Raw genomic sequence first — 24655 nt, 5'->3', positions numbered from 1 at the left:
AAAATTTTTATTGACCTTTTTTCCCCTTAATCCGTACAATGATATCGATACAGGATTGACCCAAAGTCGAAATCGCTCAAGGTCAATACCAATCGTGGAGGATTTGATCCGATTCTTCATTCCACCATCCACCCAACTCATTAAAACAAAAAAGATGAGAGAGGCTTTAAAAGAACAGAGAAAAATATACGGAAAAAAAAAAATAAAATACAGTAACTTGTCCTGCATTTTGCTCACTTTCTTGAGTTCTTCTATTGTCGAAATTAAAACACAAATCTTCCTTCCTGGAAAGGCCTCATCAGCTTTCATTGACTAAATCAAAGATCTAAGAAGTAAAGTTGCATAGACTTTCATAAGCAAGAAGAACATGTGGGGGGAGGATTACAAGTTTCTTTCAACCACGGAATAGATGTTAAAGAGGAGAAGGGAAATGCAAGGTGATATAGTAATTGAGGCAATATGGCTTATCTGCTACGGATGGAGTGCTATTTGTAGGAACTGAAGAACTGAAATCAATTTCATATTTGGGCTGTTTATCTGCAGTGAATAGTCCCCAATGCTTTTCTGCCTCTGGACTCTTTCGGTTCTCATCGAACATGGCAAACAGATAAGTCTCTATGGCTTTGGGCCTCTTCGGAGTGCCATTCTTCACATGTTGAATCAGATTGTTGTTGTAAGTCTCTGCATTTGCTGCTGTTGTTGAGGTACCTCCTGCAGTTGGCCAACCGGTCTCCGATACAACAATTCCAACACTGGAACCACCTGCCTTGTCCAGAGCAGAGTAGAGAGCATCGACCATGGCATCAAACAGGTTTTTGTATCCAAGGTTACTGTATTGATCTGTCACCACAACTGATGTGGATGTAAAAAGGGCATAGGAAAGAGAGATGGAACCTGTGTTATCCTCGTAACTGAAGTAAGGATACACATTTGCTAGTAGTGGTGCCCCGTTTCCGGAAAGGAAAGATATAATTGGGTCTATATATGAACTCACATCTGACCTGAATGCACCTTGGGATGGAGGGTAGGAGGTCCCAAGGAGTCCAGTTTCAACAGCTGTGGTCACTGTGATTTGTAAGCCAGCTGCTGAAATTGCACTGTGAATGTTTTTCATGGCGGTGAGAACGTAGTTTACATATTCAGAATTGCCATTTACAGGACTGACTTCATTGCCGACGGCGATGTACCAGAATTTTACAGTAGACGAGTAGGCTACCACATTAGTCTGCACCCAGTCATTTGCAGTGGAAGTGCTGTTGGCTATGGCTTGAAGGGCATCATTTGGGACACCCAATATGAGTTCAATGTTGGAGCCGTTGAGGGCTTGGAGAGCTGCTTGGTTTGGATAGTAAAGTCTCATCCTTCGGATGTTTCGTGATTTGTATAGATCCACAACTTCTTGTGGAGATGGTAAATTGTTGCCATTCATTCCATAACAAACACCTGTTTGTGCCCCTGCATTAGATTGACTCAAAATTAGTTTGATGTGATCATAGCAGAGAGAGAGAGAGAGAGAGAGAGAGAGAGAGACCTGTTCTGTTTAGGAAGGCCATTAACAGCCCAACAAAAAGTAGCAGTGTGGCATCCATATCCTATATGAGGACTGCTTCTTCCTTCCTGCATATGAATAAGAGGAAAAAGAGGAAGAAGAAGAGTTGAGACTCTATATGGGTAGAGACCGTGGAAAGATAAAGCGCTTCCATACCCACAGCCCTGCCGGGTCAAACACTCTTCCACCTACACATTTTCTGGTTGCCTTTACTGACTTTTTTGGTGAAGCCTCTCTTACGGATGGCCGATGGAGACTCTTCTGACAGGAAATTTTTTTCGGGATAATTATAAGATTACTCAAAATTGGGTTTGATTTTATTAAACTAAAAAGGCTACTCGAAATAGTGTATCCTCCTGTGTCCTCATCTTCCTTATTTCTTCTGCATTCCCACCCCACAATCTCGGAATAGATTGCTGGAAAAAATTCAACCACTTGACTGGCTCTAGAAACTCCTAAACTGGGAAGTTGGTCAAGTGGTCGAAAAGGGATAGAGCTTATTGCAGAAGAAGTAGAGAAGACAAAGTTTGTCAATCTTACAGCACTTACAGCAAATTTCGTCAATTTCCTTCTTTAACAAGAAGAAATTGTTTATATTCATTGTTTCTGCCGAAATTCCGTATGAGCTGATCCTGCACAAGCACAGACGGTAGAGGCCCGGAGCTTTGTCCGGGGTTAGTCCTTCGACGCTCAAGTTAGGGATCAGCCGCACAGTTTTTGTTATAGGAGTAATGGTGTGGGTAGTAATGCTTACCTTTTTCCTTCTTCTCGGACCCTCTTATATAACTTTTAGGGTTTAGGGTTTCCCTTTCCTTGGAGGAGTCCTCCTCGGGTCCACCTCCTTTCCTTATAGAGTTCTACTCGGATACGTCCTATCCCCTTCATGGGGATATTCTCTTCACGCGGTTAACGTGGTAGAGTTCTTGCAGCCTCTGTCAGGTGGGTGACACGTGTCCAGGTGTGCGACACGTGTCCTTACCCTACTGGGCAGTCAATTTGGCCGTATTAGAAGCCCCCTTACTCCCCCAGGAGACTCTTCCTGTGGGAGTAATCAAATTTCTCGTCATCTTTTCTCTTTTCTTTCTCCCCCCCCCTTTTTTTTTTTTTTTTTTTTTTTTGCGTTCCTTCGGCCTTATTCCTTCGGCTTCGGCTTTAGTTCTGCTTGCTACCGAGACCTTCGGTTAGCCGACGTGAAGACCTTCGGTCAGTTTGGCTCGACCATGCCCGAGCCCCCAACCTAGGTAAGGACCTTCGGTCAGTTCGGCTCAGGCTTGTCCGAGCCCCCCGTCCGAGGTGAGGACCTTCGGTCAGGTCTGTTCGGCCTTGGCCGAACTCCCAACCGAGGTGTGGACCTTCGGTTAGTTCGGCTCGGGCTTGTCTGAGCCCCCCGTCCGAGGTGAGGACCTTCAGTTAGGTCTGTTCGCCCTTGGCCGAACTCCCAACCGAGGTGTGGACCTTCGGTCAGTTTGGCTCGGGCTTGTCCGAGCCCCCCGTCCTAGGTGAGGACCTTTGGTCAGGTCCGTTCAGCTTTTGCCTGAACTTCCAACCGAGGTAGGGACCTTCGGTCAGGTCCGTTCGGCTTTTTCCTGAACCCCCAATCGAGGTGAGGACCTTCGATCAGGTCCGTTCGGCTTTGGTCGAACTCCCAACCGAGGTGAGGACCTTCGGTCAGGTCCGTTCGGCCTTGGCCGAACTCCCAACCGAGGTAGGGACCTTCGGTCAGGTCCGTTCGGCTTTTGCCTGAACTCCCAACCGAGCTAAGGAGCTTCGGTCAGGTTCGTTCGACTTTTGCCTGAACTCCCAACCGAGGTGAGGACCTTCGGTCAGGTCCGTTCGGCTTTTGCCTGAACTCCCAACCGAGGTAAGGACCTTCGGTTTGGTCCATTCGGGCACAAACCTCGAGGATTCGTACTTGATGACGTGGCGGTGCCATTAATGCTCGGGTAGTTGTACCGTTTTTCTTCCATCCATATAGTGTGGGGGTCCATTTGTGGGGCACTTATCTTTTCCCTCGGAGAGCCTTCCTTCGGTCTCATTGTTTCCTTCGGAGAGCTTACCCTCCGTCTCGGCTTTCCTTTAGTTTAGTAATACTCCGAAAGTAAGTTCCATGTCTTGTTCGTCGGGCTACAGTCCGTCGTCCTCCAAGAGGACAAAGTCTAACCGTAGGCGTCGGAGTCCAGGGGAGGTCCGGGGGATGTCCTCGGACTCCACCGATTTGCCCTCTGCCAGTGACTCATCGTCTGCGGCCTCGCCGTCTGGGTCCAAGGGTGGCTCAAACGGTGTAGGATTTAGGGAGAGGATGCTCGATTCCCGAGCCCAGACCCAGGAACCCTTAGAGGTGGAGGCTCTCCACATCGTATCCACCATGGATGAGCCAGAACTGGAGGAGCTGAAGGTCTCCTTCGGTATCTCGGACGCTTTTGAGCTCCGACTGCCCAGACCGTCTAACCGAGCTAGTTATCGGAACTTCAAAGAGTTGTGCTTGTACAAGGAGGCGTTTAAGGCCGGTCTTTGGCTTCCCCTCCATCCCTTCTTCGCCCGAGTGTTTCGACACTACGGGATTTGTCCGACCCAGCTGACGCCGAACGGATGGCGGAAGGTGCTCAGCTTCGTCGTCCTTTTCTCAAGGCACCAGAGGCCTCTCTCCCTCCCTCTCTTCATCAATTGCTTCTTCCTTCAAGCCTGTAAGGTGCTTTTGGGTTGGTACTACTTTTGCCCCCGGAAGGACCTTCGGCTGCTGAGTGGTTACCCAACGTCGATCCACAGGTGGAAGGAGAAGTTCTTCTTCGTGAGGTCGTATGAGGGTGCCCTTCGGCACTGTCTGGGATATCCCTGACCTGAGGGAGGTGAACTCTGCCCCTGCCCTTTTCGGGGCAGACGCGGAGTCGTTGGCGATGGCGAGGCAGCAAGAAACCTACCCTCCAGTTGAGGCCGACTGCCTCAAGTCCGACGCCATACTGTTCAGATTCGGGCTTAGCCTGGGTGAGTTAGGCCAGCCCAAGTTTATTTTCCTCAGGCGTCGGTGTTTCGTACTAACTCCCTTTGTTTCTTCATGCAGTGCAAATCTCCAGGGCCGAGGTTAAGGCTGTCGCAGTGGCGAGGCAAGCCCAAATAAGGGAGGCCAGGGCGCGAGATGCCCAGCAGCAATAGAGGCCGAAGAGGAAGGAGAAGAAGGGGCCCTCCTCTAAGACTCCAAAGAAAAGATCTAGGGGCGAGGGACCAAGCACCCAGGCAGTCCAGGCCCTCGCTACTCCGGGCCATGACATGCCCGCCCGAGACTCCTCCCTCGTCGTGGACTTCAGAAGCCCGAGGGTGGGGAACTTAAGGGCCGAAGTCGGATTTGTCCCTAAGTGGTCAGTCAAGGAAGACGACATGTTGGCGGTCAGGCTTATTGCTCGTGAGCTGGTGATGAAGGGCAGTCTTCCCCGAGATGCCGCCGAAGCTCAACGACAAGGGACGGCGGCTATGATAACCAATGCTTGCATCTTCATGGCCGGGGTAAGCTTCGGTCCTCTAAATTTTGTTTATTTTTCATCACAACATTCTGACCTTTGGTGTCTCATGTAGGCCCAAAACCAAATGGGTCAGCTGGCGGTTCGGGCTGAAGCTATGGGCCGAGACCTCGAGATCGTTGAACGAGAGAAGGTAGTCCTGGAGAATGAGCGTTCGGTTCTCCTCGAGAAGGTCGAGCACCTGGAAGAGGAACTCCTCCTTACGCGCCAGGAATGCGATCGAAAGTTGGCAGAGCTGAAGGCTTAGATGAAAGCAAGGGTTCAGGAGGCCGAGGCCCAAGGGGCCGAGAGGTACAAGTCCTTCGAAGACTTTCGTGAAGAGATTAAGAGTGTCATCGCCCCTGGGTTCACCATGGGTGCTATTGAGGTCCGAGACTGGGTCCTCGAGTGCTACCCAGGGGTCTCTTTCGAGGACAGCGGGCTCATCTTTGAAGATGAGTGTATTGAGGCGGCCCCATCAGCCACTGAGGTTGCCGATGCCGACGGTGGAGGCTACAGCGAGAAAGGTGAGGTTCAGCCACAACGCGAGGTCTCTCCGACCCCCGGTCACGATGGCTCCGTTTAGGAGACCCACCATATCGAGGATGAGGCCATGAATCCGACGGACGCCTCCTGAAGCCACCCTGGGTCTTGGCTCAGCCTTCGAGCTCTTTTTGTTTTTGATATGAGCCTTCGGGCTTCTTCATGTAACCTCGGCCTTTAGGTCTCTTCATGTACTCTTGGCCTTCGGGTCTTTTTTATGTACTCTTGGCCTTCGGGTCTTATCAATGAATGTACTCTTGGCCTTCGGGTTTTATCAATGAATGTATTTTTGGCCTTCGGGTTTTATCAATGAATGTATTTCCCTTCGTATGCTTCGACTTCCACTTTTTCGTGTTCTTTCGGGTAAGGTGATCTTTAGCCGTAGGTAGGTGCAAGAAGGCGGAAACCCATTGTTGCCAGCCTAATGATCTGCACGTCTACTTTAGCACGGCTAGGTCCAGCTCCCTCGGCTTATCCGAGAGGTTTTTCGAGTCCGAGGGCTCTGGACTTTTAAGGGATCTTGAACAAGTGTGGTTTTCACCAAGTGGTGTGTTCACCCTCAGCTCCGGCCGAAGGGTCTTTTAAACTCGTGTTGATCCGAAGATCCAGTCGAGGGCAGATCCTTCGATCGTCGTCACTCCCTACCAAATTGAGGACCTTCGGTTAGGTCCCCTCGGCCTTTGCCTGAGCCCCCGACCGAGGTAGGGACCCTCGGTCAGCTCGGCTCGGCCTTTGCCTGAACCCCCAACCGAGGTGAGGACCTTTGGTCAGTTTGGCTCGGCCTTTGCCTAAGCCCCCGATCGAGGTAGGGACCTTCAGACAGCTCGGCTCGACCCTTGCCTGAACCCCCGATCGAGGTGAGGACCTTCGGCCAGTTCGGCTCGGCCTTTGCCTGAGCTCCTGACCGAGGTGAAGACCTTCGGCTGTATCTGTTCGAGCAGAGTTAAGGTCACCAAACAGTAGAATTCCTCTCAATTGCCGTGAACCAGCTTTTGTATTTTTCATGAATAAGATCCTCCGAAGTTTAGGATGAGGAATTACAACTTAAAAGTGCATAGGAGCAAAAATTGTAAAATTACAAAAACAAGTGTGCTTGCTACTTCACTACTGATAGAATTTTCTTAAGTTCTCAGAGTTCCATGATCGGGGTACCCTTTCTCCCCCCGTAGTCTCCAGGTGATAGGACCCTGGTCGTATTACCCTTGAGACTCTGTATGGACCTTCCCAATTTGGAGCTAGCTTCCCTTGATGTCTCGGGTCTGATACTTCAACCCTTCTGAGGACGAGGTCACCCATTCTGAACTCGTTCTTTCGAACTTTGGTGTTGTAGTGCCTCGCAACCCTCTGTTGGTAAGCGGCCATCCTTTCTTGCGAGGTGTCCCTGACTTCGGCCGAGAGGTCTAAATTCGCATGGATCCCCCCATCGTTTTCCTCTTTAGTACTGAATCCGATGGGTTACGGCCCCTATCTCCACTGGAAGTACAGTTTCAGTGCCGTAAGTTAAAATGAAGGGTGTTTCTCCGGTGGCCGATCTCTCAGTTGTGCGGTAGGCCTAGAGGATGTGGTGCAACTCATCTGCCCATAGTCCTTTGGCGTCATCCAGTCTCTTCTTTATTCCTTGAAGCAGTGTACGGTTGGTTACCTCTGTCAGCTCGTTGGTCAATGGATAACCGACAGAGGTTTTCCTGTGGTCAATGCCGAGGGCATCACAGAACAAGCAAAATGTCGGGTTGGCAAACTGAGTTTCATTGTCCATTACCACAACCCGAGGGATTCCAAATCGATAGACTACTGCCCTTTGAAAGAAGTCCCTTACATTCTTTTCGGTTATTGTCGCCAGTGCTTCGGCTTCGGCCCATTTCGTGAAGTAGTCTACCGCCACCATGACAAATTTTATTTGTCTCGTGGCCAGGGGGAATGGGCTCAGGATGTCGATTCCCCACATGGCGAATGGTATTGGGCTCGACAAAGATGAGAGCTCGGTAAAGTGTAGCCTGGGAACGGAGGCAAACATCTGGCACTTGACGCACTTCTTGACTAATGATTCCACGTCCTTCCTCATTTTCGGCCAGTACAGACCCTGCCTTAGCACTTTATGTGCCAAGGCCCGGGCTCCCAAGTGTTGGTTGCATATCCCTTCATGCACTTCTCGGAGTGCGTACTCGCCATCGGCGGGGTCCAGACACTTGAGGTACGGCATGATGAACTCTATTTTGTACAGTGTCTCATCCTTCAGAAGGAAGCGTGCTGACCTCATTCGTACTTTCCTTGCCTCGCCCCTATTCTCTGGGAGCTTTCCTTCCTTGAGGTATTCAGTTATGGCGTCCATCCATCTATGGCCGTGTTCGCCTACAGGTAATACCTCTCGGGGTCTTTCGGTACTTGGTTGTGGTAGCACTTTGAAATACACCGATCGTCCAAGGTCAGTGAAGCCGGAGGTTGCCAATTGTGATAGTGCATCCACACTAGCATTCTCTTCCCGTGGCACCTGCCTTATCTCAAAATCCTTGAAGGCTGTTATTCTTTCTCGCACCGTCTTCAAGTACCCAGCCATCCTTTGTTCCTTGGCTTCGTAGTCTCCATTCAGCTGTCGTACCACAAGCTGTGAGTCACTATGCACCACCAGCTCCTGTACCATCAAAGCCCGAGCCAGATTAATTTCGGCTATTAACGCTTCGTATTTTGCTTCATTGTTGGAGACATCGAAGTCGAATCGTAGGGCTTATTCTATCTTAAAACCCTCGAGGCTGACCAATATGATTCCTGCGCCACTTCCTGCACTGTTGGAAGCACCATCCACGTACAATGTCCAATCATTTTCTCCTCGGTCCTCGGCAAACTCCTGGGGGTCATCAGGGAGCATCGTCTCGACGATGAAGTCTGTGAGGGCTTGTGCTTTAATTGTGATTCTCGATTTGTACTGGATGTCGAATTCTCCCAACTCTATGGCCCAGTTTACCAGGCAACCGGACATATCCGGCCGCTGTAGTATCTTCTTCAGGGGTTGGTCTGTGAGTACACATACCGTATGTGATTGAAAATAGGGCCTCAGCTTTCTTGCCGCTATTACCAGGGCATATGCCACTTTCTCCATCTTTTTGTATCTTGTTTCGGCATCTAGCAGGGTTCGGCTGACGTAGTATATTGGCCATTGTTGCCTCCCTTCTTCCTTCATCAGTACTGCGCTTACCGCCACTGCTGATACAGCAAGGTACAGCTGCAAGGTATCCCCAGTGTTTGGTTTCGTTAGTAGTGGGGGTGCGACCAGGTGCTCCTTCAGTTGTTCAAATTACTTTTCGCACTCCTCCATCCATTCAAACTTTTTGGTCCCCTTCAGTGCTTTGAAGAAGGGTAGGCACCTGTCAGCCGACCTAGACATGAATCGCCCGAAGGCGGCGACCCGACCAGTTAGCTCCTGGACTTGCTTCACATTCTGGGGTGATCTCATATCCCGAATGGCTTGTATTTTCACTGGGTTGGCTTCAATTCCTCTCTCTAAGACAATGAAGCCGAGGAACTTTCCCGAGGCTACTCCGAATGCACACTTTGCCGGGTTCAGCTTCATGTCGTACTGCCTCAGCACCTAGAACGCCTCTTCTAAGTCTTGAATGTGTCGTTCTGCCTTTAGGATTTTTACGAGCATATCGTCCACGTACACCTCCATGGTTTTACCGATCATCCCCTTGAAGATTTTATTCACCAACCTTTGATAAGTGGCCCCTGCGTTTTTCAGCCCGAAGGGCATGACTTCATAGCAGTACAGTCCTCCCTTGGTCACGAAGGATGTTTTTGGGATATAAACCTCTGACATCTTGATCTAATTGTACCCTGAGTACGCATCCATGAAGCTCAACGCCTCGTACCCTGCTATGGCATCAATGAGGAGGTCTATCTTCGGCAGGGGGTATGCGTCCTTCGGGCAGGCCTTGTTCAGGTCGGTGAAGTCGATGCAGATCCTCCACTTTCCATTTGCCTTCGGGACCATCACCACGTTGGATATCCACTCCGGGTATTTGATCTCACAGATGAATTACGCCTTCAGCAACTTCTCTACCTCTTCGTCTATTTTCTGCTGCTTTTTGGGGGTGAAAGTCCCCTTCTTCTATTGCACCGGCTTCTTCGTCGGGTTAACATTCAGATGATGCTCTATTACCCCCTCAATCTATTCTAGGCATGTCTGAAGCCGACCAGGTGAAGACGTCAGAGTTGTTTCAGAGGAATGAGACGAGTTTTCTCGCTGTTGCCTTGGCATTGTAGCCCCGATCTAAAATTACCGAGAGCTATCCCCCTCTTCGGCCTCAACCTGTACCAGATCTTCAGGCAGCTCCCCCTGTTGATAACTAGCGTCATCGCGCAGATCTTCTATTGGGAGCGCCTCGCCCGCCTTTTCTCTTCCCCATAAGGTAGTGGCGTAGCAATTCCGGGATGCCTCCTGATCACCTCGACATTCCCCGACCTCGTTCTTGGTTGGAAATTTCATCTTGAGATGGGGTGTGGAGACGACGGCCTTTAGTAGGTTCAAACCAACCCTCCCTAGTATAGCGTTGTATAGCGAGGTAATGCCTATTACCAGGAATTTGATCATGACTGTTACTTGGCGATCTCTGGTGCCGGCCCTTACCAGCAACTCAATCGATCCTTCCACTTTTACCAGGATGCCGGAGAATCCTTGCAACGGTTGTTCAACTTTCTTCAACTTTCCTTCGTCCAGGCCCATCTTCCAGAAAGCTTCCAGGAACAGAATATCAGCTGAACTGTCGTTATCCACTAGGATCCTCTTCACTCTGCAATCTGCTGTGGTCATGGTGACTACCAGGGCATCGTCGTGCGGGGTGTGCACCCCTTCTAGATTGTCATCTGAGAAGGAAATAACCCTCCCCGTCCTCGCCTTCTTGTTCGACCATTCAGCCATATGCACGCTTCTCGCATAGGCTTTTGCTTTCCGGGGCGAGACTGAACTTTCTCTAGCGGCTAGGCCTCCACAAATGGTCGCTATAACTCTAGTTGGGCTCTTATTCTCATCTTGGAGGTGATGGTCAGCTTCCTTGGGTGTGTGGTCCCTTCGCCGTTCCTGATTGCCTCTGCGGGCAGGCCTCCTTCTTTTCATAGCGGCCTCTGCCATCTCTCCGATGGTTATCCCTACGGTCATTACCGTCTTGGGCGTCCTCCTTTTCTCTGTCCATGAATCGGCCTAGATATCCTCTTCGGATCATTCCTTCTATCTCCCCCTTGAGGTGCCAACAATCTTCGGTGTCGTGGCCGTGGTCTCTGTGGAAGTGGCAATACATGTCCATATTACGTCTCTCGAGGTGTCGTCCCATCTTCCCTGGCCACTTCATGGCTCTAGCATCCGGGGAGTCCTTTATCTGCATCAGTACCTCCATTCATCTTCAGTTCAAGGGTGCGTATTTCTCGAACTTCCTTGGTGGACTGGGTGCCCGACAGCGCTCAGACTTCTGTCTTTTGCCTTCTTCGGAGGGTTTGTCGTCGCCCCTTGAGGTCCTTTTTCTTCCCGTCTTCCTTTCGGCTTCTTCATCGGCTTGAAGGGTTTCTTCCATCTGGATGTACTTATCGCATCGAGCTCTCAGCTCGGCCAGGTTCCTAGGTGTATGCTTCACCAAAGACCTTTTCAGCTCCTTATCCTTGACGCCTCCCAGTAAGGCTGTGAACTCTTCTTTCTGCTTTAAACCTCGGATCGTGATCTTCTCTTGTTGGAAGCGCTTCATGTAGTTCCGTAGTGATTCTCCTTTATGTTGCTTGACATTGGTCAAGTTCAATATAGTCTTCTGCAGGGGTTGGCTACTGGAGAATCCCTTCACGAAGAAATAACTTAGATCGCTGAAGCTGTGGATCGACTTCGTCGGCAGATGGTTGTACCATAGCCTTGCCGCTCCTCTGAACGTCAATGGCAAGGTGCGACACATAATGTTTTTCGAGACTCGATGGAATTGCATGGCGACCTTGAAGCCTTCCAGATGATCGACAGGGTCTCCAGACCCGTCGTAAGTGTCCTACTTGGGCAGGCAAAAGCCGATCGGGAGCGGGTCCCTCATGACCTCATTAGCTAGAGCCATGTCATTAGTGAGGTCTGGCTCGTGAGCTCCCGTCTGATTTTCTGCCACCTTCTTGATCTCATCTTTCAGGTCTAGGATCATCTGCTTTAACCCCGAGTCCTCGTGCCTCTGTTCGTCTCCTTGGCGTGGTTCCCCATGTGGGTCTCTGGCGGCACGTCGCGTCCTCCCCCTGGGTGTGAGACTCTCCCTCATTGCTCGGTTTTGAAAATTATGACTGGACCTTATCGATCCTGTACTGCTTCGGTCTTCGTCTCGAGCTCTCTCGGGCTGGATATGGTGGCCTCGCGGTGCTCCATCGGTCTTCTGGGAGACAGCTTTGGAGACCTCCTTCATTGCCTCAGCCATTTGGTCATATTTGTCCTGGAGGGCTTCGAACTGCTCCCTTGTCACATACTCCTGCGCTCCAGGAGGGGGCGGAGGATTACTATCTCCGCGCATCGAATATCCGGTCGAACGTTGGTACCTCACGGAACCTTCCCGATCATCGGTCCCCCTTTCTCGTCCAATTTCCGTCGAGGGAGGGAACCCTCCTAAAGGTTCCTCCTCCCTCACGTTCATGTTCGATGGTGCTCTTGTCTTCTTACGATTGTAGGTTGTCCCCACCATTACTATCGTTCCCATGGACGGTGCCAATCTGTTACTGCCAAAATTCCGTATGAGCTGATCCTGCACAAGCACAGATGGCAGAGGCCCGGAGCTTTGTCTGGGGTTAGTCCTCCGACGCTCAAGTTAGGGATCGGCCGCACAGTTTTTGTTATAGGAGTAATGGTGTGGGTAGTAATGCTTATCTTTTTCCTTCTTCTCGGGCCCTCTTATATAGCTTTTAGGGTTTAGGGTTTCCCTTTCCTTGGAGGAGTCCTCCTCGGGTCCACCTCCTTTCCTTATAGAGTTCTACTCGGATACGTCCTATCCCCTTCGTGGGGATATTCTCTTCACGTGGTAATGTGGTAGAGTCCTTGTAGCCTTTGTCAAGTGGGTGACACGTGTCCAGGTGCGCGACATGTGTCCTTACCCTACTGGGCAGGCAATTTGGCCATATCATTCATAATCCTCCAAAGACATGCCTTAAGGAATTCTCATATTCAGCTTAGAAATTAAAAAAAAAAAAAAAGGAAGAAACTAAATGAACTTTATCGAGGAGATCCATGCGAGGAAGGCTAAAATGGTGCCACCATTTGAGAAAAGAGAGAGAATAAGGTACAATTAAAGATATCGGAAATAATGTGAGAAATCGTAGGATGGGTTTAGAACACCTAATTGCCGTGAAATGCAGAGAGAGGAAGATCGAGAGATTGGCCCATCATCCATGGAGCAGGGGGTGGGGCGAAACTGATTGCAAGTGTAAGGGATGAACGTGCAACCACGAGGAAGAAACCCAAGAAAACAATCACATACAAATAATTTAACATGGTTCAACATGAATGTGAAGAGAACTTGAGATTTTTCACTAAACCTAAAAAAATCTCAACACCACTCTTCATCTCATAAAGTGATTTCACTTTGCTTGTATCTAGGTTTGACAATATATATGGAAACTAAAACCCTAATCCCAGACAATTACAATTTTACGTTGTATATATAATGGATTCCAGATAAACCCTATTCCATTAAGAATATAAACCAATTATAATTATGTAGACCCTTACAGAAAAAAACAAGACATATACAACCCAAACAATCTCCAAATTGGAACAAAAACAACCTAGTTTTTCTCTCAAACTTGCTGGATATACTGAAAAATCATCCAGTGAGATTTCCTTCTCATTGCAACTTATTCAGCATCCTAACTTTGTGCCCTGTTATCTAGATTTATCTATTAAATCATCAGGTAAATTTCACCATAAAAACAATTCTGCAGAGCACACCAATAAAGCTTTGAGAAGTGCTACTCCCACACCTTAGACAGCTTTGGTTTTATGACTAAAATACAAGGGAAAAGTTTAATACATGGAGTAGTATATGGACCGAATTTCTTTACACCATTGGTGTGGAGAGAATCTACACTCACCTTCTCCTCTTCCTAGCCTTGACATTGTCCCTCTTGCTTCCTCGCCTTATCTCTTAAGAGCAGGGCACTTTCTAAACGGGAAAAGTTATTTCCTTCAACATCAGTCTAGCCTCTGAATTAACTAATTACTTGATGCACTCTCCAGTCAGAGGAGGTGGTATGGGTCTCAAGCTTGACATTCAGAAAGCTTTCGACTCCATATCATGGGATTTTCTTTTTTCCACTCTTAGAAAGTTTGGGTTTCCAGAAAAATGGATAGCATGAATTTCTGAAAGAAAACTTCGTCCAATATCTATAAAACCATTCACAACATATTCACAATAGATATATTCTCTAGCCCCTGACAACTACATAAACTTATGAGGGACCTATTTCACTATTACATCTTTGGCCTGATAATTAGATGTTACAGAGGAGAAAGGAGACGCATGGTGATGTAGTAATTGAAGCAATATGGCTTATTTGATTCGGATGAAATGATTTTTGTATGAACCGAACTGAAATTAATTGCATATTTGGGTTCTTTATTTGGCCAAAATAAGCCTGAATGTCGTGCCGACTCTGGTTCACCATTCATTTTGTTCTTATCAAACATGGCGAACAAGTAAGTCTCTATGGCCTTTCCGGGTCTCTTTGGAGTTCCACTCTTCACATGTTGAATCAGATTTGAGTTGTAAGTCCTTGCATTTTCTTTAGAGATCCTGCTGTTGGCCAATCACTCCCTGATACAACAATCTCGACGGTTGAGCCTCCCACCTTCTCCAGAGCCGAATACAAAGTGTCCACCATGAAATCGAAAAGTTTTCGATATCCCAACTTACCATCTTGTACCACAACTGATTGAGATGTAAACAAAGCATAAGAAAGACTGATGCCTACTTGGTCAGCATTGTAACTGAAGTGGGGATTTACATTTGCAAGTAATGGTGACCCTTTTTGGCCAAGGAAGAGAATAATAGGTTTTATAAAGGAAATTACATCATCCCTAAATGCACCTTTAGAGGGAGGGTTTGAGGTACCAAAGAATCCAGTACTGAATATACTGATAGCTGTGGACACTTTGATTTGATTCTCTAGGCCTTGTGATTTAAGTGTATCATGAATATTTTGCACTGCAGGGAGAACGAACTGGGAATTGCTACTAGTAATTGGAGTCAAGTTATTGCCAACAACAATATATCGAAATCTAACACTAGGAAAATAGGCTATCACATTCCTTTTGACCCATTCAATTGCAGTGGAATTGCTGCTTGCAATGCCTTGGATGTCTGATTCTGGAACACCCAATACCAGTTCAATGTTGGAGCCTCTGACGGCATCGAGAGTTGCTTGATTTGGAGTATAGATTCTCATTCTTGTGATGTTTTGGGATTTGCAGAGATCAACAACTTCTTGTGGAGATGGTAAATTGTTGCCTTCTATTCCATAACAAACACCTAATTGCGCCCCTGGCATTATTAAATTGTGCATACAAGATATTAGTTAATTCTTGATATTGGGACTACAGATGCTACTTTGGAAACATACACAAACACACAGAGGTTAAGGGGTTCCACGCTCATGCATCTCCTGGCAAGGATTCTGAAAGGTCAATATATCAACACACTTATTTGCAACTGATTTGTGTTGGTTGTGTGTGAGAGAGAGAGAGAGAGAGAGATATGGACTTTTTAGGCAGGCCATTAGCAGCCCAACAAGAAGTAGTATCATTGAATCCATATCCTGAGGATTGTTCTATTGACATGAATTCAATCGTGCAACAAAAAGATTGGATTAAATATCTCTTGCATTCGAAATCAAGTTCAACATATTCTACTTTCTTAGGTAGAAACGAGAGTTCAGACTCTATGGATGTATCTAACCATCACCCTTTAATGACCCTTATTTGGGGGAGAGAGATATAAAAGCCAGGCCCCTAGCCCTGCCGTGTCAAATACTTTCAAAACTCCAACCGCAACAACTTTCACTTTTCACTTTTCACTTTTCACTTTTCACTTTTCACTTTTCACTTTTCACTTTCAGACTCTATGGATGTATCTAACCATCTCCCTTTCATGACCCTTATTTTGGGGGAGAGAGATAAAAGAAGCCAGGCCCCTAGCCCTGCCGTGCCAAATACTTTCAAAACTCCAACCGCAACAACTTTCACTTTCACTTTCACTGGTTACATAATTTACAATGAAAAAAGACAAAAGAGTTTCTAGGATTCCTGCTGGCTGTCTCAAATTGCACCGCTGATGTGTTCAGGTCTTCACCACGCCGCTACAGCAATCATTATTCCCAGTAGTCCCTTCCTTGGAAAGTGTGAATTCGCTGCCTCCTACTACTCTTCACTGCGAGCCACCTACTTCATGTTAGTCCCCTTCCCGTGATCAACACGTTGATCTTCATGATCTGAAATATGGGTTGTTCCTCCTTCTACCCAAGATCTCCTCCACTATTACTTGTCTGAAACCCACTCTCTTTTCCCACGAACTGAACAATAAAATTAATTATTGACGACTTTTCTTCAATTTTCCTACTAGAGTCCCATCAAATCCATGAGACTTTGAGAAAACCAAGTCGGAAAAAATAACGACTTGATAAGAAATCTGATAATTCTAAAATTGTTTGCTCTAAATCCCACCCCTTAAAACTAAACCTAATATCTCGTGGGCTCTTAACTCCCAAAATCCATCAATACAAACGGGCTAGCGTTTCAATGGAATCAATAATAGAAATATAAATAGAAAAAAAAAAAAAAGACGAATTTTAGATGAATCTTGGGGGTTGAGAGCCCGTTGAAACGCTAACCCATTTTTAATGTTTAATTCGTGGGAAAGAAGCGTGGGTTTCAAACAGCCAATGGTGAAGAAGATCGTGGGTAGAAGAAGTAACAACCCATATTTCAGATCACGAAGATCAACATGTTGATCATGGGAAGAGGACTAACATGAAGTAGGTGGCTCGCAGTGAAGGGAAGTGGTAGGAGGCAGCGAATTCACGCTTCCAAGGAAGGGGCTAATCGAAATAGAAGTTGCTATAGCGGCGTGGTGAAGACCTGAACACATCAGCGGTGCAACAGTATAAAAAAATAAAGAAAAGAGAAGAAATCGTTACGAAACACAGTTCCCACAACCTTGGTTTTCAGTTTACACTTCAGAGGAGGGTAGATTTTTTATTTTTTGCGTAGAGAGAGAGAGGGAAGTGAAATAGAAATAGAAATAGAAAAGGAAAGAAGAGAACCTTTGAGAATCAAAATGGAAATTGATTTTTTGTTTTTGCTTTTGTTTTTGTTTTTATTTTTGTTTTTGTTTTGTTTTTGTTTTTTGCAAAGAGGGAAGAGAAATAGAAATAGAAAAGGAAAGAAGAGAACCTTTGAGAATCAAAATGGAAATTGATTTTTCTTTTGTTTTTTGTTTTTTTTGTTTTTTTTTTTTTTCAGCTTTTGAAATGAATGGGAAGATATGATGATACTCCTTGGTCTTCTTTTTTTTTTTTTTTTTTTTTTTTTTTTTTTAACGACAAATATTCAAGCTTTTAGCCTGACTGACCCACATGTCCATACTGATCTCATAACCACATGGATCAGGTCATACCAAGGTTGAATAAAAATCATTCAACTTTCACTGAAAATAATAAAGAGCACTAAATACTCTCATGTGAATAGCCCAAGGTGTGCCTAGTAGGAGTTGAACTTAAGCCTCTATCCTTGCACCTCTTGAATTGAAAAAATTAGAGATCCATGACTAAGCCTAACAAGGACGCTCGACAAAATCCCCTATCCATAAGCTTCAATGGTTGGGACATTTGAATGCATTTTTCTCTCCCTCATTGCAATTTGTTCTCCTCACTCTCTCTCTCTCATAAATGGAATGGATAGTATTCTCTCTCCTCAGCCAGAAATCATCCTCCCAACCAAACACAATGGGGTGGGATGCTACAATAACCTTCCTCTATTTTCCTGTTCAGTCTCTCACCCCTCTACCATATGGGACCCACGCCCACCTCATACTCCCCATCAAACAAACGGGGGCTAAGGGTTCCATCTAGTTTCAAAATCGGGAATTGAAATCAGCAATCATTAACATGGTTGGAGGAATCGGATGGGATCAGTTGAAATTGGCCAAATCGAATCAGTATTAGCCTCTATCGATTCCGTATCGATGGATCATTACTTAAAATGGTCAAAAATGGCTTTAAAAGTAAAAGTAAGGATACTCTTGTCCGACCCAGTATCAGCTTTGTCCGATCTTATTCTGGATATCGAGTTCACAAACCACTCATTGATCCCCATTTTTAACAAGTCTAGTTATTCTTCTACCATACTGATTTTAGGTTGTCTTTGGTAACCTAGAAAAGAAAAGAAAAGAAAAGAAAAGAAATTAAGAATCAAGAAAAGAAGAGAAAAGAAAAGAAAGAAAAAATTACATTTATTGTGTTTGATTGTTTGATTGGAAAGAAAAAGAAAAAATAAAAAATAGAATAAAAACCATTGAACAACTACTGCTCTCTCCCTCTCTCTCTCTTATTTATAATCTCCAAAGCATAGAGACCTTCATTGGGAATGGCTGAAGATGGGACAACCGATATTCTGTTATGGGGGCTTGAACGGTTTTGAGTATCGAGACGATGAACGAAGAATCAAAGCCTTCTATTGCATATGAAGAGTAAGAAGTGATTGAGCCAACCGGAAAGGGGCTTTTGGCTGCATTTCTGATTTTCCAAGACACAGGAGAAAAAAAAGAAAGAGGTAAAGAGGGATTTAATTGCCTAGAATCTGGGATTTGGAATGATATCTACTTTTATTTCAGTTTTCCTCTCCAGACAAAACCCACATCTGTGGAATCTAAAGCCGAAGCTCAATTTGCAATGAATCTTTCAAGTCCAAAGAGGATGTGGCTTGGAATGAATTTGATAATCGTATTGGGGCTTTTCTTTCTGAGGGTGCTCAGAAGGATCTGTCGTTTGGTTCGTCTTCTTTACTCCATAAATCTCTCGAGCATGCTACAGATGATGTGAAGGTTTCCTCTGCTTCGTTAGAAACTTCAGATTGCATAGCATATTCTCCCAGTCAGAAGTGGGTGAGCCATAGAAAACCTAAACCTCTCTAGTCTCTTTCTTTCTTTCCAAAACAGAGTATCGGTTTGCAGATAAGCTCATATATTCTTATGCAACCCTAGAATTTGTTTTTCCCCCTCCTTTTAGACTCTCTCATGCTTCGATCATTTGCTTGCTAAAGGTGCATTGTTGCCACAGTGATATGGTGCTTGCTGGAAGAATACACTAATTTGTAGTGAGGAAGAATAAAAAACGTAAGTTATCTCACCCACGAGAATATTCCCTTTTTCAAATTTAAAATTCCTCTTCTGAATTGTTGAAATGTTTTTTTATTCTCCCAAAAATTTTCTTGCCAAAAACACAAGAAAATATAAGGAAATATGAAAACATAATAAGATAAAAATGATTACACAATGATTTCCTATGTGTCTATCTCTCTCTTAAAATTAAAAAAATTTGAATTTTTTTCTTTTTTTTTTTTCTTATTTTGATAATCAAACATATATACTCTTTTTATTTTCTCACCATTTCTTCTCTTTTCTTTTCTTTTCTTTTCTTTTCTTTTTCTAGATTCTTTTTTCTTTTCTTTTCTTCTCTTGGCTACCAAACATAGCTTGAAAGTCGAGATAATTCTTTGGACTCGATAGAAAATAACGAGTTTCCCGAGGTGATTTTAAAATTTTTAATGAGAATCTTATTTTTATCTGGGAGTGTTCCAAACGTAAAGAGAAGTTTATGGAAGAGAAAATCGTATTGAATCTTGTATAATTTTCTTTGCTTTCCTTTTCTTCTTCTGACTACCAAACAAACAGCCTTAGGGGTTTTTTAGACCGAGTCAAATCAGTTCTTATCAGATTTAAATAGAAATTGACACTGACCATTTCCGTCATCATTTATTTTAAAACCCTAGTCAAACAACATCTTTAGTAGAAGAAGAAAATTTTCAAAAACAGTAGATGAAGTAAATATCTAAAGTTTTATCAACAAAATAACATGGATGATCCGCCATATATTAGGAAGGTTCATGTCAGAAAAACATCTTAAGCCAACGCGTGATATTATAACTGCCACATGGTAGCATATGTGAGACAAAAATGTAAAATCCAAGTAGATCCACCCTCTCCTACCCCATGTATAGAATTTCAGGATAAATAAACTCTTGCATATGGCTAGCATAGGTTAAAAAGCAACAACTTGAGATTTGGTTATATGAACCATCCACATGGCTAAGATACAAGAACACTTCCTCCCCCACCCTTTCCCTCCCCTCCCCTCCCCTCCCTCCTCAATTTTTTTCTTCCCTTTTGGTATTAAATTCGATTTTTATTTATTTTTGTATTATCTATGTAATAATATTGTCAAACATGTTGAGACAAATAACAAAGAAATAAAATGGAAAATTCGTAATTAGGAAAGGGACAAGGAAGGAATAAAAAATAGGTTAGTTTGGCCATTTCATTATCTGTCCAGATTTTTTTGTCAATTCAAACAAAAACCAAAAGAAAACTATTGAGTCATGTTTGAAAATATGGCACATTGTAATTGTCCAGTCCGACAATAATTACTGATATACCATAATAATGTGCCACAACCTAGCAGTAAAAATGGTCATTGGTCGGTCAAACACCGAACCAAGCTCCATGCTCTGGAAGAGTGGATTCGACCACGAGGATCGATTGCATAAAGGCCAATTACTCAACCATGGCTGTGATCGTAAGATAAAGATCCATGTTAGCATGATTGTCCCCTGGTCTAGAACATGTCCTTAACTAGCGCAACCCAAACAGTTATTTAACCAGTCTATGATCAAGATAAACTATGGTTAAATTAACAGTTATGAAAATACCCAGCTCAGCCACAAGTGGATAGGTTAGCCAATGAGAAGAGGGTTAGAATTACTATAAAAGGAGCACGCAACAGAGATGAAAGGTGAGCAACCAGTAACAGAAGGAACCAGTATAGCTTTTTCTACTTTCTGAATCTAACTTTGGCATCAAAGCCTTCTTTCTAGAGGGGATTCCAGTCTAGTTTCTAACATGTGTGGTGCAGATCACTGTTCTGGAGAGAATTCAAGTTGCAGACCTTGGCTCAAGAATGGAATCTCGCATTAACAATTAGGTGCATCCCTAATTAGAGAAAAACTGAATGTATACTCAACGAAATTAAGTGAAATGTAAGACAAAAGATATAAGACTTACCAATCCTCAACTTTCGAATTCATTTAGAAGAAAGACAAAAATTTCATTTTTGAAGAAAGACAAAAATTTCATTTTTTCATTGTGATCTGATAGAGGAACAATAAGAGCAACAATTACTTAAATACATCCGTATCATTGGAAAAGCAATCAAATTGATTCAAATGGTCAGGTTTTACTACAATTTGAAAGAAGAAAAGATGGTTGGAGCAGAACAAACTCAAGTTTGAAGGGGTTCAACTCTGGACAACTGCTACAAAAATTTGTAAAACTCAAACATAATCTTCTTTGTGCCGGCTTTTAGAACTTAAGAGAACTCTCAAAAGATCATCCAAACTCCTTTTCATATCCTCTAAATTGTGTGAGAGGCCTCTTAATCATACCTAGAGTGCTACCCACGTCCTATGCAAGAATTCCTTATCCCAACTCTTGTTGAACTCCTTGGCTCTAAGGGGATGAGAGTGTTTTTAGTTATAGAAAATAAAAAGTCTATCAAGAAAAGTAAGGAGAATTAGGATGAAGTTAACTTCATCTCTAGAAGAGTCTAGATGACATTTAAGGTCGGCAATAACAATATAAGTTTGTCACACAAATCGAAACTAAAGAGTCCACAAATCTACGAATACCCAGAATCAAACACCAAATTGGTTCTAGACTTCTAGCTAGCTCCATAAGGGGGTGTTTGGTTCGGTAAATCTTTGGGATGACATTCTTTAGAATGATAATTCTTAATTTTTGGAGTTGTTTGGTTCCATTAGGATGACCCTCATAAATGAGCATCCTACTTCCCATGAATGACCATATTACAAAGGATGTGTTCCAAATCTGAGTTCACCTCAACACTTAAACTCAGATTTGAGCAACCTTTTTACCACCTAGTATAAAAGGAGAAAGCGGAAAGACGTTCTCTACGGAAGCCAATATCTCAACCTGCGAGAAACATGCACTAGCCTTAAGGCAACCAAACGATTTTTCAGAAAGAAACCTAATTCAGAAGAATGACTATCAAAAGATTGACATTCATATCCGATACATACACCATTTGATTTACCGAACCAAACACCCCCTAAGGGAATCTGCCGAGGTCAGCCATAGGCATTGATGGCATCGATGCTTGCTCTTCCTGCGCCTGCCTTAGTACGTTGACTAGTTGAGGCTTGACATAGGGGTTGGGTCTGATTCGGTTCAAGTATAAACCCAAATCAGAAGAGGTCTTGGTTCTCTCTGGTTGGGCTCGGTCTTCTCAATGCATGACAAAGTCATTTCCATGATTTTCAAAACACATTTTAACAATTTTAGAGAAAATCCTAAACCATAAGGATATGGAATACTATTAGGGGCGAAGGAAATCTCCTGAGCTACAATTAATGAGTCTATTCCAATATAATAAAATGAAGTGTATTTTCGTTGTTTTGTTTTGTTTTTCAATAGATTTTCTATTATTTGGCAGGTAATTCAATTTTAAATTCAATGAAAAAGAGAGACTCTTGTGAGTGTTCTTAGTTAAAATTCTAACTTGGAATGTGGGTTTTGCAGATCAAGGAGCTGAAATTGAAGCTTGAAGAAGACAACACAGAGAGCAATGTCTTAGCAGCTAAAGAAGAGATCCTGATTTCAGAATCTGTCGATAACAAAGTTTCCGAACAACAGAGTCAAATCTCTGCCGCTGCTGTCGAGCTTGGGGGATCTGAGGTGGCGGAACTGAACCAAGATTGTTACAACAATACTACTTATGGATCTTCTCACAAATATTCAAGTACGATCTTGAACGAAGACAACAGCCCAAATGCTGCAATTTCATCATCCGGGGTGTTTCTGCAATATCAGTTGATGATGTCTCCGGCTTCGAGTTCTCTGAGATTCAACGGCTCTTCAAGATCTTCTCCGTCACCCACTTCCCTTAATTCCTTTCAGTTCTCGGATTTGAGATTGATTTCATCTACTGCCCAAAACAATCAGGGAGAAATTTGATAACTTGAAACAGAGTGACAAGATGTGGAAAAAAAAACATATCAAACCTTCTCACTGGCTACCTAAGATGACAGCGATAGGAAGTGCACTGCTTGCCGGTGACGGAAAGAGCACTACTCGCCAGCGACAGAATTAGTAACTCGAAATCACAAGTCGCAAGTAGGGAGAGAAGGATAGAAGGAGAATGAAATGGTATAAAGGTGAAGTGAGGGGTATTTTTGGAATAATAAAATAAGAGTGTTTTACTCATAAGGGCTAAAATGTCATTTCATAACTTTACTTAAAAGAGACTAACGGTAGGGGGTCTGAGTCTAATTTGGTGAAAGAGAGGGGGTGTTCCTATAATACTAGCATTTTCTAGGGGATGGTTTTATTTTATTTTATTTTTTGCTAAAAGATGATTTTATTAAAAGAATAACATAAAATAACTCGGATAAGGCAGAAACCACTAGAGCAACTTACTAACTCCACCTTCGGCATGGCCATTAGCAGAGAGAGCAAGAAGCTCCCTAGCGGAATCTAAATCTATGCCTATCCATAGCATCATTCTCCAAGTTACTCTGAATATGCCTCGGAAAGATCATCGAGAAATCAGAGAGAGATTTTCCAAGGAATAGACTCTAAGAATGGGAGGGCAAAAACCCATTTTTGGAGAATAAACCAAGGAATCTGATTATTGTGGATAGCCAACACCACTGCAGCCGAATCCGATTCAATCCAAAGACCCCTAGCCTCCATGGATTTCGCCATCAGAATTCCTTCCATCGCAGCCTCATAAATCTTCTTTATTCCCAAGAATATGCTGAAAGCCTTGCAGACTTTACCATCACTTCTCAAATAACACCACCTGCCCCTGGCCCTGCTAGGATTTCCCAGAGAGCTCCCATCAATGTTGGCTTTCACCCAATTTAGTGGAGGTTTACACCAATGAACTTCTAGAGGCTGGGGGACTCTAGGGTTCTCCATGGTCAGCCCCAAGTTCCTGCAACAAAGAATATTAGCAACCGATCTCACCTCGCCCCTGTAGCTACCTACGCAGAGACTAATTTCCTTACGAATATATTCGAAATAATACTTCGCGGGTCTTGCTTTATCTTCGTACCTTCTACTATTTCTCTCCGACTAGATGTGGCCTGCAACAATAGAAAATCCCATCAGCCATGGGATTTTTAAGATAGTGCACGTTGTCTTCCTTTTCCACCATTTAATGAAGTCATCCACCGACTGCTACACCAACCATCTGAACCCAAAACAATGAGTCAATCTATCTCAAATCTCCATCGAGTAGGTGCAGCTAAGAAAAATATGGGTCATGCTTTCCTCCACACATTCACAGAGCGAGCATTTAGATGCCATATGAACCCTCTTTTTCCTAACAACATCATTAGTAGGGAGTTGCCCATGAACTAGGCGCCATCTCAGAGTGGAGTACCTAGGGGAAGGGCCCTTACACCAAATCACCGAACTACAGTGTATCGATGGAACTTTCCTTTTAAGGCCCTCCCAAGAGGAAGCAGTCGAGAATGAACCTGAGGGGGTCGGGTCAGCTGCCAAGCCAAAAAGAAAAAGTAAAAAAAGAAAAAAAATCAGCATGGGTTGAGGTTCAATCGCAGTCTCCCACGTGTACTAGAATTGTGATGGAACTCACCACATATTCAGGTTTTTTTTATTGCCAAATGTCATCCCACCACGTGTTGGACTGAGATTGGACAACAATCGGACAGCATGAAAGGTTTGCAGGAAAATCTTATCATTCGCATCTTAACAAAAAAAAAAAAAAAAAA

At 44.4% G+C, this 24655-nt stretch overlaps 2 protein-coding genes and 2 pseudogenes across 2 annotated transcripts; 1 reads left to right on the top strand and 3 right to left on the bottom strand.

The window, feature by feature from the left end:
* Positions 1–227: 227 nt before the first annotated feature.
* On the bottom strand, positions 228–1668 carry LOC122062057 (glucan endo-1,3-beta-glucosidase-like). The gene is made up of 2 exons (XM_042625695.1): positions 1532–1668; positions 228–1455 (listed from the first exon to the last, which is right to left on the bottom strand). The coding sequence occupies exons 1-2, from the start codon at positions 1587–1589 to the stop codon at positions 413–415; spliced, it is 1101 nt and encodes a 366-aa protein (XP_042481629.1). The 5' UTR covers positions 1590–1668; the 3' UTR covers positions 228–412.
* Positions 1669–13930: 12262 nt separating this feature from the next.
* On the bottom strand, positions 13931–15206 carry LOC122060423 (annotated as a pseudogene).
* Positions 15207–18276: 3070 nt separating this feature from the next.
* Positions 18277–22871, top strand: LOC122060754. The gene is made up of 3 exons (XM_042623856.1): positions 18277–18314; positions 18500–18728; positions 22437–22871. Exons 1-3 carry the CDS (start codon positions 18277–18279, stop codon positions 22869–22871), a joined length of 702 nt encoding a protein of 233 aa, XP_042479790.1.
* Positions 22872–23462: 591 nt separating this feature from the next.
* The window catches only part of LOC122060753, a 6151-nt pseudogene continuing 4958 nt past the window's right edge, over positions 23463–24655 (bottom strand).

This window comes from Macadamia integrifolia, chromosome 14, assembly GCF_013358625.1.
Source record: "Macadamia integrifolia cultivar HAES 741 chromosome 14, SCU_Mint_v3, whole genome shotgun sequence".
In the NCBI taxonomy this organism is placed as follows: domain Eukaryota; kingdom Viridiplantae; phylum Streptophyta; class Magnoliopsida; order Proteales; family Proteaceae; genus Macadamia; species Macadamia integrifolia.
Note: the sequence above shows the minus strand (reverse complement) of the source record. Positions and strands in the feature narration are given on the sequence as shown.

Bases quoted from the DNA above. Each gene is read 5' to 3' on its own strand.
- LOC122062057 (XM_042625695.1), bottom strand. From the start codon at position 1,589: ATGGATGCCACACTGCTACTTTTTGTTGGGCTGTTAATGGCCTTCCTA. The intron at 1,456-1,531 runs GTCTCTCTCTCT...AATCTAATGCAG, and splicing joins GGCCTTCCTAAACAGAACAG to GGGCACAAACAGGTGTTTGT.
- LOC122060754 (XM_042623856.1), top strand. From the start codon at position 18,277: ATGAACGAAGAATCAAAGCCTTCTATTGCATATGAAGA. The intron at 18,315-18,499 runs GTAAGAAGTGAT...TGGAATCTAAAG, and splicing joins CCTTCTATTGCATATGAAGA to CCGAAGCTCAATTTGCAATG. The intron at 18,729-22,436 runs GTGAGCCATAGA...TGGGTTTTGCAG, and splicing joins ATTCTCCCAGTCAGAAGTGG to ATCAAGGAGCTGAAATTGAA.